Raw genomic sequence first — 17,327 nt, forward strand, 5'->3', positions numbered from 1 at the left:
TACAGTTTTTTTTTTCAAATAAACATAGTGTCTGTATCGGTGCCAACCATTTTATACAATATTTCTCATTCTTGATATATTTTTGCTCTTTCCTTTTCATGTTTCATCAAAGGTGGCTTTGTGTGTGTGTGTATATATATATATATATATATATATTAAATGTTGGATTTTTATCTCTTAAGTAATTCTTTTTGTTAGATCCCTTTTTTAGGATTGAATGAGATTCAGTTTTCCTTATTGGGATACAGCAGTGACAACCTTGAGGGAGCATCGCCGGCCGTTCTTTTTCTTTTAATAATTATTTATTCATCTAAGAAAAGTGACATCCTTCCTCTCCCATATTAGTCAAAGGGATCTAAAATAACTCTTCAAGTCCCCCACCTCTTGTGGTAAGAAGTGATGTTGAATATCCCATTGGGTAGAGGCCTTTTTTTTATTTTATTATTATTATTTTTTTTTAACCAAGGTGTCCGGGCCAGTTTATGCGCACCTCAAATAATTTTCGGGGAGACTAGCATAGCAACCCACCACTATGATCTTCACTTAAATCACAGATGCATAGATAGATAATCGAACCTGAGACTATGGGCCTAATCCACACAATCCCCAATTCGTCCTAACCATATGGGCAACCTACGGGTGGGTACGGAATAAATAAGAAAACACACACACACACAATGAGTATGACAGGGTTCGATCCCACGACCTCCTCCCCTGGGTTGCCGGCTCCACAAGCCGAAGCTACCACCAATAGGCTATCCTAGTGTTCGTATTGGATAGAGGCCTTTACTTTTCACACATTTGCACACATGTCTAAGGTGTTTTGAAGCTAAAGATATCTCACCACATATAATGAAGGCTACATGCTTTAACTTCAAACCAATGCTAAACGAAAAAGACCGGTCGACGATGCTCCCTTGAGGAAAATCCCTAACTGTTAACAATCAAGGGCAAAAATAAAAATATGAAGAAAATTTTTTATTGTTCGAAGCTACAAATATTGAAATGATTCTTTGAACATTGTCTGTTGCAGGCTTGCAGTGTTGAGTAGGGTAGGTAAAGGGTGTTGTGGCACTTGAGAAAAGAAATTGCACTTGGCACCAAAATTGAACGGTTGGGATGTTTTTCTCTTAATTCAATGGCAATAAGGTGCTAGAGTGGACAAGCGTGGGAGATTCGACTTCATACTGTCGATTCAGAGAACACTTTCCCTAATACTGAAAATCATTTTCATTATTGATTTTTACATTCCCCTTAAAAAGGAAAAAAAATTGGCTACTACAAGCTGCAACCAAAGAAATGGAATAATTCACTTCCCCCTAGGTTCATAACTACCTTTCTAGGTTATAGTATTTTCCAAAATACTCTTTTAGATTCCATTTCTTTGACTGTCACAGGGGTTGTAGCTACTTGGCTACAACTCGGGCAGCAGCTAAATTTCGTCTTTTAAAAATAAGTCATAAAGAAAAACAAAAATGATAGCAAAGAGAGCCTAAGGGCATGTTTGGTTCAGTAAATCAAATGGTGTATGTATCAGATATGGATATCAATCTTTCGATGGACATTCTTCTGAATTGTGTTTCTTGCTGAAAAATAGTTTGGTTGCCTTAAGTCTAGAACATGTTTCTTACTGAAAAATTGTTTGGTTACCCTAAATCTGTAGAGTGATTCATACTGTAAAATTGTTTGGTTATCCAAAATCTGTGTAATGATTCTTACTATAAAACTGTTTGGTTACCCTAATCTTATGCGGTGATTCTTCATATAAAATTGTTTAGTTAAACATAAGAGTGGTGAAGTGAAAAACTGTAACCTTTTTTATTATTTTTTATTTATTTCTAAAATGCAGAGTAATTGTTTTTCTCTTCTTCCATCTTTGATTCATAAACTAAGAGTGTTTGAGGTTTATAAACATTTCGGATTGCAGAGAACCTTGAGTATGATCTTGTTGACATTTCAGGTTATAATTAGATTAAAAATGATCCAGTTTCTAAAAATATTAATCAGAATCACTAACCCATTAATGGCTTTGAACTTCAAGATTAGCAATGTATGGCGTGTATAACTAGCAATGTATACATCATTTCTATGGCAACTTTGAGCATTCATTTCTTTAAGTGGACGTCTCTTTTTTGAATGGTATAAGGTTTCCATAAGTCAAATTCTCTTACCTAACTAGTAGGAAAATTTTCAATGCCATTGCACACAAAAATTTTGTGACAATGATTTTCAATGCCATTGCATACAAAAATTTTGTGACTGATTTGTTTTAGGCTCATTCGTTTTCTAACAAAGTTTTCCCTGACCGTGCGATGAAGTTCACTTTGCAATCTAAGGATCATAGATCCTGCCTTCTCCTCCCACAACCCCCAATCGTGTGACCTTGAGAGCACGTAGTGAACAGATTCCCATTCACTTTGGCCTCAGACATATCGATACCCAACCCTCAAGGGATTTACATCGCTTTCATTTTCAAGATTTCCAAGTTACTTTTGGTTGTTTGGAGTGTACTAAAGTCTTGCTTCCATTGACCAAAGACGCATTTCAAATCCATCTTACAGTTTCTGATATCCATCTTATTTCTACCTTCATCTATACAGAGGCTTTCCATTAACCATGGATATCTTTCAATTCATCTTACAGGTTTCAGATATCAACCTTAATTTCTACCAGCATCATTAGAAGGGTTCTTCTTGAACAGGGGATCAACAACTACTTGGGGCTCAAAGTCATGCTTCACAACTGAGCAAGCATCTCTGCATTCATGTCATACCGGCCAGTCATTCGAAATACCCACTTGTCTTTCAGCTGCCTACAGAGATTGAGGTCCATGTCTGATATCATTAACCCATCCCTATAACGCGATGGTGATGGTGTGCAAGAAGCATCTGGAGCTGAAAAATGGCTTGACCCATAGGAATGTCCGAAAGCTGAATGCTGAGGCTTACCATCACCAGAAGTGAATGGATTGGGGAAGGTCTCAGTTCCAACACGATTGATAGATGCCACAAAATAACTGTTTGCTATAGCAGCATTCCTGGCCTGAAAAACCACATCAGTGACAAGTAACTTTAAATTAACAACAATGTCCTGCAATAACTAGAAGCTTGATTTCAAAAATCAGAATCAAATCGATATATTCAAACTGAAATCAACCATGAGTGAACCTGGAATTTTGGGACTAATTCCAATCCCATCCAGGTTGGAATTGGCAATGACCAATTCAATCCTGAATTCAGAGTTTAAAATCCATGATCAGAAGGCAAAACTAGTGAAAGCACTATAGTTTCTGCAACAATCTCTGATATTAACAACAATCTTCAAAAGGGGACCTATATTGGCCTGAAATACGAAACAGTAGTTTAGAAGAATACATGAACCTCAATAGGCCACATTGGTTCACTGAGTTCTCCTACAGTAGCAGATGGATTAAAGACAATCTCAACGCCATTCAAACCAAATGCCAACCAATTCAGAGGATGGTGCCTTCCATAACAGATATTAATAGCAATCTTCCCAAAATCTGTTTCAAACACAGGATGGCCTATGTTCACTTCCATGTAATATGTGCTCTCATTGAAATCCCCAACTCTAGGTATATGATTCTGATAGAAATCAGTGTCATTACATGATTCTGATAGAAAGCAGTGTCATTACATGTATAATACAGTGAAAAATGACATTATTTCCACACCAAACACTGAATGTAGCATTTAGCTTCATGGCTCATCCATTCTTCCTTGGCGGCAAAAGCCTTGACAACACGGTACACATCTTCACGTTGACTAATCACCTTGCATAAAATTAAAGAACATTAGTTTATTCACACAAACAAATAAATCATAAGTGTAACTGTTCTTTGACAAAAATTAGGTAAGAACAACCATTGAAAGAGAGGGGGTGGGGAGGAACCTGAATGTAAGATGTTAATTCACTTAAGAAAAATATAAGTGAGAAATAAACAGAAGTGTACTTTTATGGACTGGATGATTCAAAACTTATCCTAAAGGTCCTCAGATAGAACAAACAACAAGGAATAAGTAAATCAATAAAAGTTCATCAGATTCAAAAAAACAAGTAAGGTCGTAAGGGATCTTATAGTTACTATAACTTGTGGATTGAAAAGTGTACAAGAATAATCAGGAATAAAGGAAAATCAAGCTCCCCACTACAAAAACTAGCACAAAGAGAAAGAAAACATGTCCATATGATTCACTAAGCTGCATTTCAGCTAAATTGTGTCCATGATCCACAAATCAAATCAGAAGTCACAATTGAAATGCTTTAGAGGGACCCATGACCACACCAAAAACACCAAGAATATGTAAGGTGATGCAGGAGCATGGATTGCAGGTGACATTACAATTATTTTGTGCATGGAGGAAAATTACATGCAACATAATAATCCAACAGGAGGCATGGAGAAGTTAAGGTAGTTCCGATTTCATTCAAATACAAACACACACACATGATAAGAGAGAGATGGTTGACTATTGAAGGGAAGCCTGGGTAGTTACGGTTTTGTTCATTAGTAATTATTATAAATATGTGTACATAATGGGAGAGAAATGATTATGGAAGACATAATTGAAAGTGTTTCAACCTCACAGTTATGATTATGTAATAGTCAATAATGTGAATAACACAGAGATTCAGTGCAACCTTTCTAGTATGGACACATGCCTATACTAGTTTTAAGAATGCAAAGATGAAAAAACTAGAACAAGAAAAATAACTAAATCAGCAGGTTTCACCTGCACATCTGACTATGGGCATCTATTCTCCTCTCAGCTTCAGCACTGGCTTTACGTACATCATCAGAAACAGATACCATCTTTTGGAATGTGCATGATTGCAGAAGTGGAAATTGTTGTGCTTCTAGTTCTGCTAGAGGTGAAATAGCATTCATGTATGTGACCTGAAAAATATACATTATCAAGGGGAATAGAAGCCACTGCATCATGGAACTCTTTTGACTTTATAATGACTTGGTCAGACAGTTTGAGAATGTCAGATGCAGAGAGATTAACATGTACATTCAAACCCGGTAGTTATGCCATATCCACCATAAAAAGAAGAAGAAGTCATATGCCGTTCGAGTCTTAATGGCTAATGCAGTAATGCTACACATATTGAAGGTATATGTACATAACTTGAAAGTAATGCCCCATCTGTGAACCATTTAATTATTAATACCCTACAAGTTTATCTTACCCAAAGATTTCCTTTCAAGAAGCCAATGGAATTCAAAGCATTATGTGCCAAGTCTAAGAAAAAAATACTCAGCATAAGACCAAAAAAAAACCCTACATGTAGAAATTGTTAGTATGCAGAAAATTTACTATTGCAGCTTTGCTCTTCAGAATCAGACGACCCATGAAGGATCACACACCATAGCAAAAACTAATTTACCATATATGCCCATGAGCATTATAGATAAACAGACATCCAACTCTATTACTTTCCAATAAAACTCATAATACCTTCTTACAGAAGCTTACCAATCACCAGCTGATCAGTTTAAATGAGAGAGTTCAAAAATCGAGTCACTATTACATCACCAAAATAAGCATTGCAAATGTTTGTCATATATTGTCTAGTTAGTATTTACTCATGTTTTGAAACAACACACTAATCATAAATAAATAAAGTGACACCTCCTCAATCTTGACCACCATCTTCGATATTCTTCATGTAGTGTTCAAACACTTTAGGCTTATCTACCTCGTTGGCATTCAAGAAGATGAGAGCCAATTCCTTATGTTGCATGGAGAATTGTTTAGCACGCAATTTTTTATCAAACTCAACTCCTGGAAGTGCATCAATCTCAATACATAATTTTTTTACAAATTCCTTCCGGGGGTCTTGCTTGGCCATCTCCATAATTGCATTGGCTATCACCTTCAAAGGACTAATAACCTTCTCTGCACCTCCTTTCTTCTTCTTCTCTTTACTTGTTACCCCTGAACTAGGCCTACCACGGGAACAATTGCTACTTGCATTGGGAGTATAATGGGCACTTTCACCAACATTATCATCAATAGCATCATAATTGTACAAGCTAATTTCTTCATCAATTGGCACTGGAATGTAAGGCTGGTCCTCATTGATTGCATCGGATGGGTGTGAAGATCCAGCCCCGGTAGCAATTTCATTATGCATCCATTCAACAGTTTGTAGGTGAATGGGAAGCACTCTATGCTCTCTCCAAAATCTTTGCTCTTGTTTCTAAAAAAAAAATGATAATTAAATCTTGGATTGTCAGAATAGTAAACTGTTAACTTTACCTTTAGTATAACTTTCTAACAATCTAAAAATAATGCATCAAACATTTAATTAACCTTGAATTCATTCCACATATGTTGCGGTGCATCAAACTACTTCTCATGGTCATTCCAACCCATTCCACTGTTTTTTTGCAAGTCAACAAGCGACTTCAACCTTGCTTTCCATATCCTGTAGTGATTGCGGCACTGTCCCTAGTCATGTGTCATATGAAATCTATCATATAATTCAGTTGAGACTACTTGAAATTGTTTTTTTTTCAACCCATTATCTCCATTCTTTCTCCTTTGTTGTTGGTGTAGAAGACGCTCCAAAAAGTAGTGAGATGTCTCAGAAGGCCATATAGCAATTTTTGAGTTAGAACCCTCAACTGCCCCATCTTTGCTACAATGAATCCTGATATCAAATATTTAGCCCCCCCCCCAAAGAGGAAATAACTGTAACCATAAAAAAAAAAAGCATAATATTCCAAAGAACGCATATTAATAGTCAAACCATGAACTGCAAGAAGTTATTACAAGCCAAGACACACAAAACATGTTAATGTAGTTCAAATTACAAAATCTTAAAACGAAACCAAGTCTAGTTCAAGTGGTTAGGATAAAAGATAAATGGATTCAGTCTATATCTTCTTGTGATTCATTTGAAGAATTATGCATTTCTTCATCTGAATCATCTCCTGCCATTCAATCATTCCACATATAATCAGCCATCTCCTCTCGGAATTGATCTTGATCAGAGTTATCATCTTCATCATCAACGTCAGAATCCTCATCACTATCTTCATCATTGTATTTTGTTTCTTCATTAGTATTCTCACCTGTAACTGCATTATCCTGTTCAAGCCATTCCTCTTCTTCTTGACACTATTTTGGGTAAGGATATGATTGTGTATCATAGCGCAACCTTGTACAATCCTAGCCTGAGTCTTGAAAGGATACTCTAGTTGGGTTTTCAAAATCTTGAATCTTGACTTCAACAATCAGAAAGCCCACTCAATTATGTTACGTAATCTTAAATGATGCAAGTTGAACAATTCTTTCTTGTCGGCAGGAGAAACATTCGAATTTTTCCACTTTTTCAAGTGGTATCAAACGTTACGGTAGGGTCTTAAGAACCCCTTCTGGTTTGCAAACCCTGCATCTACAAGATAGAATTTACTTCTAGGAACTGGTAGCTTTGCCTCACCTTCTCTGCGAATGGCATCATCTAATATTCGTGAATCAGATGCTGATCCTTCCCAACCAGAAAGTATATGCGTGAACTTCATATCAAAATCACAAACTGCTAGGATATTTTGTGATATATTTCCCTTCCTATCGTGAAATGTTCGATGTTGAGCAATTGATACCCATGCAGGGATATGCAATCCATCTATGGCTCCAATGCAATCCTTGAAGTAAGAGTAAAAGCTCCTATGGTTACCTGATATTCGCTCATGGGTTAGGGTACTCGGAGGCTTCAACAATACCAGGTACAGTTTGAGAACTGCTCCCAAAACACCATTGAAATACCGTCTGATAGTTTCACCTGAATGCCCAAACAAATGTAAGAGAACGCGGTTCTTAACATTGTGATGGATTGCATATAAAAAAATAACCACTTGTTCCTCCACTTGAACGTTAGTTCTATCATACAGAAGACCCTTGGCACACATCACTTGACATAGGTTAAAGAACGCCTTTCGACTCATTCTTATCATGTTTTGACATGTCTTGTCCGTATGTTGAATGATTCATTGTGTCTCAACGGAGCCACGTCAAGTCTCATTATGATAAGGTTGTTTACATAGAAATAATTTCTTATACTGTTCCACTGTTATAACAACTGCAGTAGCCGCAAATATTATTACTTTCTTGCGCCTCTGATAATACTCATCATATTCATAATCACTATCAATTTTTTATGTAAATCTACAATTTAGAATTAAACAAGCACTTCAAAAAACCAGTAATGTATTCATATGTATTCAAAGAGGATAAATCAAAACTATTAAAAGAAAGAAAGAACGAATTAAAAATTTCAGGCTTTCAAACAAAAGAATTCAAATGAAATGCTTCTGAATATAGTAGATGATGTATCTTAGAAACTGAAGCATAATGAGGATCGACAATAATACGGTCGTCAGGATCAAGAGAACTTTCCATTAGCAGGCAACGACTTGGTCTCACAAGGGGCTTTTCACAATTAATCCACAGGTAATAGTAATCTCATCCTCTTCAGTTCTAGTAGAAAGTTTTAGACACTGAAACCTATTTTCCTTTGTCTTATACTCCTACAAGCATTCCCTCTAAGTCCATTACCACCAATAACTACAACGTCCATTACTTCACCATAACAACCACTCAAAACAAAATTGATCAAGGAACCTAAAAAAAAATCTCTGCAAAACAATTCTTTGAACCTGCCAAATCAAAATGTAACCTGAAATTTTTATTCCATGATATTCACTAAACTAATTTCTATCCACAATAATGCTCTTAAATTAACATATCAAATACTATTAGATGTATTTATTTATTATTTTATTCGGGTGCTACATATTGTAAGAAAGAGGAGGCATTCAAATGCCACAAGTAATGTGTCAATAAATATCTCAAACTAAAAATAAGGTAGATAATATGCACAAAATTTGTAGTAACTTGCAATTCAAAAACTGATAGCAAACCTGATTAACCGATCCTCATGAAAACTGATAGCAAACCTGATTAACTGATCCTCATAAAACAAGTCCAAAATGCACGACAAACATAGAGAGGGAGAGAGAGGAGGAAGGGAATACCAAATCCAAATTTGTAGAGTCGCCGGTTGGCTGTAGCAAATGTCGTTGGTGGGAGGGCAGGCAAACTAGAGCAGATCACTTCAATCGCCACTACTATATATCCATGAATAGATCATATGTGGTATGAGTTAAAAAAACCTAAAAATAATGCTTACAACACAAAAGAGAGAGCCATAGGTTCTGGTTTTAAGAACCTAACCTTACAACTCAATGAAAACACAATAGATAGCCGTAGACAGAGAGAGAGAGAGAGAGAGCGAGCGAGAGAGCGGTAGGTTATGGTTTTAAAAACCTAAACCTACAACTCCATGAAATCAAAATAGAGAGCTTATGGTTTTAAAAACCTAACCCTACAACTCCATGAAAGAGCTTATGGTTTTAAAACCTAACCCTACAACTCCATGAAATCGAAATAGAGAGCTTTTGATTTTGAAAACCTAAACCTAAAACTCCATGAAATCGAGAGAGAGAGAGAGAGAGATGGAGGGCTTACCAGTCGCCAACGGCGGACTCTCGGTGAGAGTGTCGCCGTTTGAGAGGTTGCAGGATGTGGTTTGAGAGGTCACGGGTTGAGATGTTGGCTTCCGTAGAAAATGTCTTTCCATTTTCTCCTTTTATACTAGGTGGTAGAAAGGTTGCTCAAATATGAGTTTAAGTATTGAGATAAACTCATATTTAAAACACATCTTTTGTAATATGGTCATTCATGAGAAGTAGGATGCTCACTTATGAGGGTCATCCTAGTGGAATCAAACAACTCAAAAAATTAATAATTATCATTCTAAAGAATATCATCCTAAAGATTTACCGAACCAAACACCCCCAAAGGAGTAGACGCTAGCACCTTCTCTTTTTCCAACTCATATGGAATGACCCTACTGCCCTCTTATGTACGAAATCAGTTTCAGCGCGTTGCTCTACACCGTTTTGCTCTTATCAAAAGGAATTGCGTCTCAGTTTCCGATTACAACCGTTCCCCATTCAAAGCCAGTGGTCACGATCTTTTCCGGTTTCATCCTCTCAGAGAGCATTGCGTGTAGTCATTCTTCCCTCCTCTTCGGAATAATCCTCTCAGAGTCGAAGCCGTGATTCTTCCATCCATTATGGTTGACGCCTGGTCTTATTCTTCCCTATTCTGAGGAGTCACTGAACCAGATATTAAGGCGAGGTTTCAAGAAATGAATAGTTCGTGGAAGAAATACGAGCTCATATTTCTCGGCATCTATGGCGTCGCTTTTTATATCATTATCATCTGTCGATCTCTTCAGCTCTCTCATGGTGCTTACCCTCCCTCCTTTATCCTTCTTCCTTCGTGTGTAAAATAAGTATCAAATTTAATCACTTGGAGTTCGTTTATATGTGTTTTTTGCTTCTCTAATTTATTGTATGTCATATCCATCACCATGCCAACTAATTTACCATTCATGTTTTATTTGCTTAATTTTCACTTATAAGGGGCATCTCTGTGTTTTTTTAGGGGAAAAAAGTAGTTTCAATCTGGTTGAAAGTAATGTGAAGGGAAGGAAAATGAAATCAAATAAAAATGAAAATCAAAACTTTTCTAATCACTACTAATGACAACAATTGTGTTATTAACTCAAAAAACTTACTAGGATAGTGATTACGTTTTACTCACTTTTCCAACCATATTACCTGAATTTGTTTAGGAAAATATGATAGGGCTAAGGAATATATTTGAAAATTTTAATTAGTTAAACAAAACTAGTTGCCAAATTTCCATTTCCTTCTTAAATTAATTTCACTTGCCTTCGTCCCTGTTGCTTATAACCAGATGGAACTGTAGTGTTTAGTCCCCCACTGTGAGAATTTCGAATTCTGCTTAAATTTTGTACCACCTAGCATCTGGATTTGTCTGTTTCCAAAATGAGCCATCATTCGTATCAAGAAAATCACTAAAAAGGCCAAAAAAGGGGAAAAAATGTTGATGACTTCGATGGGTGATTGTGCCCCCTTTAGATCACTTTGATGGTGAAATTTCCCTGAGACCAACCTGAATATTTTGAAGGCATAGGGCATCTAAATTAAATAGTAGAATGCAAATTATCAATGTTGAGAAAATATAAGCTTCTGTTCTTTCCCCTGTTCGTCTCTAGATCACTTGGGAAGGCTTTTCGGTTTGCGACGTGGATGGATTGCAAATCTTCCAAATGTATGTTTTTCACTTCCTAACCTTGCAGTTTGTTCGTATTGTTCTTGTTGTCTTTAAAAATGGAATTTATCTGTCCTTGTTCCTATATTGTTCTGATAAATTGTTTTTCAAGATTCTTTGTATAAACCCACAAATCAATGCCTAGCTAGATGTCTTATATCCTTAGAATGAACTTGCTTTTCTATATATTCTTGGTCATTTTTCATCTTTATTTGGATTGGCCACCGCACCCTTGTATTTATGTGCAAAGTTCATAATAACTTGTTAATTTTCCTCAAATTCATGGAAGTTTCTACCAAGTGATGTTTCAATCATCTGATCACATTGAAATTTTTTCGTATTTTTTGCATATGGAAACTTTACAAAACCCAAGTATCTTTTGTCATTGTGAATTCTCCACCATATGTTCTTAAGTATTGTTTAAAGACACTTGATTAGACTTTGTTAGGAAAACTAATCACATATCAGATGTTTTGATCTAATTCAAGTAACAACAAAGAGCTAAAGGAATGTCAAGAATGAAGTAATTCTATGATTACTTATGCAGTGGATTGGAGGGACTATGACCTTTGCTGGGTGTAGGAAAACTGGTCTCACCAATACTAATAGTGAACGAACTTCCTTAGGTTAAGGCAGTTATTCATCTTTTTTTTTTTTTGGGTGAATAATTAAATCATTAACAGGGAAAAAAGGGGGGGGGGGAGGGATATACAAAGACGAGGAGGCAAAAGCTGCACAAATCAGGGGGAAAACAACCCTAGGGGCCGGGGGAGGGGGAATCAAAATAGATAAAGGTAGGCCGAAGGAGACAACAATGAGCCTGTTCCTTGGAGCATTGATTACCAAACCATGAGGGGACCTATTGAGCTTGGAGGAGACATCGAAATAGATAAAGGTAGGCCGAAGGAGACAACAATGAGCCTGTTCCTTAAAGCATCGACTACCAAACCATGAGGGGACCTATTGAGCTTGGAGGAGATATTGAAGTAGATTGCATTCCAAATCTTGTCGAAGGATCTAAAGTTAGAAGTCCATCTATGAATATTCCGCTCCATCCATAGGTGGTTGATGGTAGTGCAAAAAGCAAGCTTCATTGCGGTGTCACAGATTGATTTATAAGCAAAAGTCATATTAATCCAAATCCATTCTCTCTGAAGTGGTAGGGGACTTCTCTTAGCTGGCCAACATTTGACAAGGACACACTTCCAGATGGTGGAAGAGAAAGGGCAATCGAAGAAGAGATTGTTAGTATCTTTAGAACCATTCCAACAAAGGCAGCAGGCGGGAGGGACAAGGATGTTATGGTAGATGAGGAAGGTTTGGGTGGGGAGACAGTTGGAGAGAACTCTTCAGACCGTGAAACTATGACAGGAGATGTGGGATCTAAACCAGACCACCTTATGCTAAAGGGCAAGAGGAGGACCATATGATTTTGTCAGATCTGACCAGCTTGGAGGGAGGGAGGGAGGGAGGGCTAGAAGGGAGAAAGACAAGGGATATCTAGAGGAGGGGACCAGGATCCGTTGGAGATGATAGAGGAGAGAAGTGAGTCTTTAGGAAGCCTAGATGAGTAGACATATCTGGATCCAACTTGAAGAAGAAGGATGTTAATTATCAAACCAAAGAGAGTTGGAGGCACCATCTCTAATACATGAATGGATGGCAGATAAGGTAAGAGGCCTGGAAAGGAGGGTGCTAGGCCAAACCTAAGATGAATTTGGGGAGATGTGGGTGGTCCAAAGGGAGTCGGAATGGAGCAGAAAAGGGGAGGATTTGATGGTGGATTTGGGGAGATGGAAGACCTCAGATCAATAGATGTAGGATGATTGGAGAACAAAACGGATGAGTTCTAGAGATCCGCGTAAGCGAGGAGCATTCCTTTCCAAAGCTGGAGCCTTTTGCAGATTTGACTAATCATGGGGGAACAATGATGTGCAAATAACCTATTGGTTATGGCTCCTTTGTTGGTAACCTTGTTACAGGACGAAACAAAAAGCAAGCTATGGTTACCTAATCAAGTGCTTAAACAAAGTTCCATGCTATGGCTCATGGCATTTGTGAGCTTTTATGGCTTCATGGTCTTCTTACATATTTGTCTGTCCCTACTACCCTTCCTATGAAGCTACTTTGTGACAACAAATCAGCTGCCAACATTGCTTACAACCTTGTCAATTATGATCGAACCAAGCATGTGGAGATCGATCGGCACTTCATCAAAGAGAAGATAGATATGGGTCTTATCCTTACGCCTTTTGTTCCTAGTAGTGAACAACTGGCTGATGTATTTACTAAAGGTTTTAGTAGTAAGATGTTTCATCATGTTATCTGCAAGTTGGGCATATGTGATATTTATGCATCAACTTGAGGGGGAGTGTTGTATAATGGGTTTTGGAGATGTTGTTAGAATCCAAACAAGTCCTTAGGTTCTTTAGGGGTTTAATGGTCCTTGGAATATTCCTCTCAACATTCTCTCAATGTTAGTAGCGCATCAAGCATTCTACCGCAGCATAGGCTGACGCAAGGTCTTGCACCCTTTGTTTGTACATCTCGGTCCTATACCATGGTTTCTATCCCTCAATGAAATGGACCACCTTGTTCTTCTCAACAATAATCAACCGGGAATCCACCAAAACCTCAGAAGCCGGGATTAGCGCTTCTCGACTTCTATAATCTCAACAATAATCAACCGGGAATCCACCAAAACCCACTTCTGAATCCACAGAAGTACTACTCATAATCCACTGAGTCAACCCCTGAATCCACAGATGTCTGTGCCTGAAGTCCATAGACCAGCAAAGCTACAACTTCACTCATTCATCAAAATTTATTTTTGGGGCTGTAGCTTCTCTATATATATATATATCTTGAGTAAAACAGTTTCTAACCCAAAAAAGGAAAGACTAAAGTCAATCTTGACCCAAAAAGAAAGAGCCAAAACATAAATCGACTCTAACTCTTCCAATTAACCAGCCAAGGAAAAGTCCTAATCTGACCAAACAACTTTAAATAATAAAGAAAAGAAAACCAAACAGGACTGAAATTAAATAACCTATCCAGCCTTACTAAAACAGTAAAAAAAAAAAAAGGAAGGAAAGAGGAACTGGACATGAATGGTAAATGTGAACGGTATCCACAGGCTGTCATGACAACTAAGTGGCTGTGACATGCCAAACTCGCAGTCACATTTGCTGTGACATCTGTGATGTCGCAAAAGTAGTTTTCTTCTTTTTCTGTTGCTGGTACTGCTGAATTTCTGCATCAATTTTCCAAATTTTATCTTTAAATTCAGGTTTCTTATTAGGGTACGAAGTATTGGTCCCTTAATCCATCAGCTGTTCAGTGGAACATGTTGTTTGCAAGGAATGGTAGAAAATTTGGTAACTATCTTCTGCTACCTTATAGAGTGGCAACCACATAGCTAAGGACGTAGTGTTTTGGAATTCTTACCGTAAGTAATTTGAAACCTATCAAGTATAGAGATTGAGGTCAATTGGGCTACTTCCATAGTTGTCATGGTGGCAAGGCGAACCAAGGAGTTGGAGGACTGCCTAAGTGCTTAAGTGACAAGGTGCTTGCCTTAAGGCGAACAAGTGTTATTTTTTTTATTTTCCTTATTTTCTAAGATTATTTAGCATGCAACATATACCTTGTCTTATAAAAAATGAACATTAAGCTACATTGAGTCATAAAAAAACAACATTAAGCCACATCAAATCATAAAAAAATCAACATTAAGTCACATTAAGTCATAAAAAAATCAACATTTAGAGAAATGGTTTTGTTTTATAATAAGTTTGACTGGTCAAATGATTTTATTTTTTCATGAGACTTTTTGCATTAGGTATAACACAAAACCAACTTTCCAACAAGTCTAAAACTACTTAAATCTGAGTTGTAATGGCAAAGTTTTGTTCTGGTCAAACTTATTTTAAAGTGCGCGGATGCTGTAAAAATCATCTGAATGAAAATAATTTTATGGACATCAAACAGAAGATTATTTTATCGGATTTTTGTTTTTTTACAATGTTTTACCATGATAAGATCTATAAAATTTTCAAAATTGAGAAAACCCCAGCATTTGAAAGTTGAAAATCGCTTCTACAACCAAAAATCCAGTTTTGTTCTTAGACTGGGGTTTTTTTATTATTGTTTTGGGATTTGATTTTTAAACTATTTTTATTTGATTCAAATAAGGGGGGTATTTGCTTATTTATGAATAATATCCTAAGTAAATGAAATAACATAAATGAGTGCCAAAATATAAGCGGCAGTCGCCTAGGCCCCAGATAAACCACCTGGACGCTTAGGCTACGCCGTGACAATTGTGGCTACTTTTTTCTTAATGATGTTTGAACTTTTCAAGGTCTTGTAAGGTATAGTCGTATAGAAACATTTTTTTCGCTCCGAGAAGAGCCTTTGTTTACTCCCTACAGTAAGCTTCTTATTTATTAAAACACCCCCCCCCCCAAAAAAAAAAAAAAAAAAAAAAAAAAAAAGAAGTAAACTTCACTTTTTTTTTGGGGTTACAAGTGGTATTATCAAAGAAGAATTTCATGTGGTGGTGGGAGTAATAGGTTTGCTACTACCTGATGGTGCTCAATGTTATTTTTATGTTTGTAGCTTTTAGCTGTGTGCTTGTGCACAAATGAGTAATATCACTCGCTTAATTTCATCTTCCAAAATTTTATACCAAGTGTTATTGGCCGGTCTTCGCTTATAATACATGAAATACCCAAATAGATCCCCATTACTACTCTGTCTTACTTGCAAATATGTTCTGTAGGATTTGTCAGATTCTCAATGGAGAAACTTCCGTGGAAACTTGCCTGTTCTTACTCTTGTTATGGCGATCTTCATATTGGTGGCAAATATTTTGAGGGCAAAATATTGTTTAAAATTGAAGGGAATGTCAATTGTTTGGCTTTCGCTTTCTTTGAGTTATTTGTCATATCTTCATGGAGCTTGGTATGTATTTTCCTACAAAAAAGAAAAGGTTGAGTTTTCCTCTTTTATCTGTTGAATGGAGTTTCCCTAACTTCTCTTTCACTAACCTTGCAGTGTAATATTCATCATTTCAATTGCCTCAGCTAACTTTTTTCTAGTAAAGGTTTGTCTCTTGGAAGTTTTCGACGCTAAATTTCAGCTAGTTTTGCCATGCATGTATTTGACATGGAAAAGTAAAATCTTTTACTTGCGTTCAGCTAATTCTCATAATTATAAAATCGTGCAGTAAAGCTTTCTAATCCTCTTCTTATTTTTACTAATTATGTGTTTCTACAGATATTTTCACAATCTAAATACTTCCTACTTATGCTTTGGATATTCAACATTTTCGTTCATCTGGGCAACCGTGTTTATGAAGGATATTCATTCTCCATATTTGGGTTAGTAATTGGCTAGAGTAATTGGTTACTACTGTTTGCTTCTGATGTTAAAAACTTTTACTCTTAAAAGGAATCAATATATGATTGATGGCGTCTTTTTTCTTTCTTTGTAACCAAGTTTTCTTTAAGACAGGCAAAATTTGGCTTTTCTGGACAACTACCGTGGCACCTTTAGATGGCATATTTGCTTTAACTTTGGTACTTTCTTATCTGGGATGTTATTCCATTCTTTTTCTTGGTGGAAAAGTGTCATTATTCTACCCTTTGAAGATCTAATTGCTTTTACATTTGAGTCTTTCTTACATTTTGTATTGCACTTGCTGGATGTTTGGTGCACCTTGATTGATACACGTACCTTGATGGTAGGTCTAAGAGTGGTAGTCAGGTGAAGCATCTTTAAACATCTGATTGTGCATTTACATTTGGAATCTTAACTTCATTTCATTTTCCTAGATGTCTAAAGCATCTTCATAGGCTTAGGTGTGGGAGGTAGGTTCAGTCACCTTCAACCTTGGGGGTGGGAGCCCTAACACACCTCGGTTTGACATTTTTACGTTTTGGCCACTTTTTGTTTGATGAAGGCTACTCTCTTTCCAGGACTGGAATTTTGAACTCTTGATATTCAATGTTTTGACTTTGAACCGACCATCGTTGTCATTTCTGAGATTACTACTATGTTGGAAAAAAAATTGAGACTAAAGATTTG

At 36.8% G+C, this 17,327-nt stretch overlaps 3 protein-coding genes and 1 pseudogene across 6 annotated transcripts in view; 1 reads left to right on the plus strand and 3 right to left on the minus strand.

Moving 5' to 3' along the window:
- Positions 1-2,561: 2,561 nt before the first annotated feature.
- Positions 2,562-9,665, minus strand: LOC122058385 (annotated as a pseudogene).
- On the minus strand, positions 5,171-6,643 carry LOC122058386. The gene is made up of 2 exons (XM_042621056.1): positions 6,342-6,643; positions 5,171-6,228 (listed from the first exon to the last, which is right to left on the minus strand). The coding sequence occupies exons 1-2, from the start codon at positions 6,357-6,359 to the stop codon at positions 5,662-5,664; spliced, it is 585 nt and encodes a 194-aa protein (XP_042476990.1). The 5' UTR covers positions 6,360-6,643; the 3' UTR covers positions 5,171-5,661.
- Positions 6,972-7,942, minus strand: LOC122056930. Its single transcript, XM_042618895.1, has 2 exons — positions 7,382-7,942; positions 6,972-7,151 (listed from the first exon to the last, which is right to left on the minus strand). The coding sequence occupies exons 1-2, from the start codon at positions 7,940-7,942 to the stop codon at positions 6,972-6,974; spliced, it is 741 nt and encodes a 246-aa protein (XP_042474829.1).
- Positions 9,666-9,967: 302 nt separating the features above from the next.
- LOC122058117 (membrane-bound O-acyltransferase gup1) overlaps positions 9,968-17,327 on the plus strand; it is an 80,404-nt gene continuing 73,044 nt past the window's right edge. Inside the window, exons 1-6 of one of the 4 annotated variants that reach the window (XM_042620607.1) lie at positions 9,968-10,345; positions 11,182-11,237; positions 16,021-16,202; positions 16,296-16,344; positions 16,518-16,621; positions 16,755-16,819. In XM_042620607.1, the coding sequence (XP_042476541.1) occupies positions 10,246-10,345; positions 11,182-11,237; positions 16,021-16,202; positions 16,296-16,344; positions 16,518-16,621; positions 16,755-16,819 (556 nt within the window). In that variant the 5' untranslated portion in view covers positions 9,968-10,245. The remainder of the gene's footprint in view (positions 10,346-11,181; positions 11,238-16,020; positions 16,203-16,295; positions 16,345-16,517; positions 16,622-16,754; positions 16,820-17,327) is intronic. The other 3 variants (XM_042620605.1, XM_042620606.1, XM_042620608.1) reach the window with 3 other exon arrangements.

This window comes from Macadamia integrifolia, chromosome 12 (assembly GCF_013358625.1).
Source record: "Macadamia integrifolia cultivar HAES 741 chromosome 12, SCU_Mint_v3, whole genome shotgun sequence".
In the NCBI taxonomy this organism is placed as follows: domain Eukaryota; kingdom Viridiplantae; phylum Streptophyta; class Magnoliopsida; order Proteales; family Proteaceae; genus Macadamia; species Macadamia integrifolia.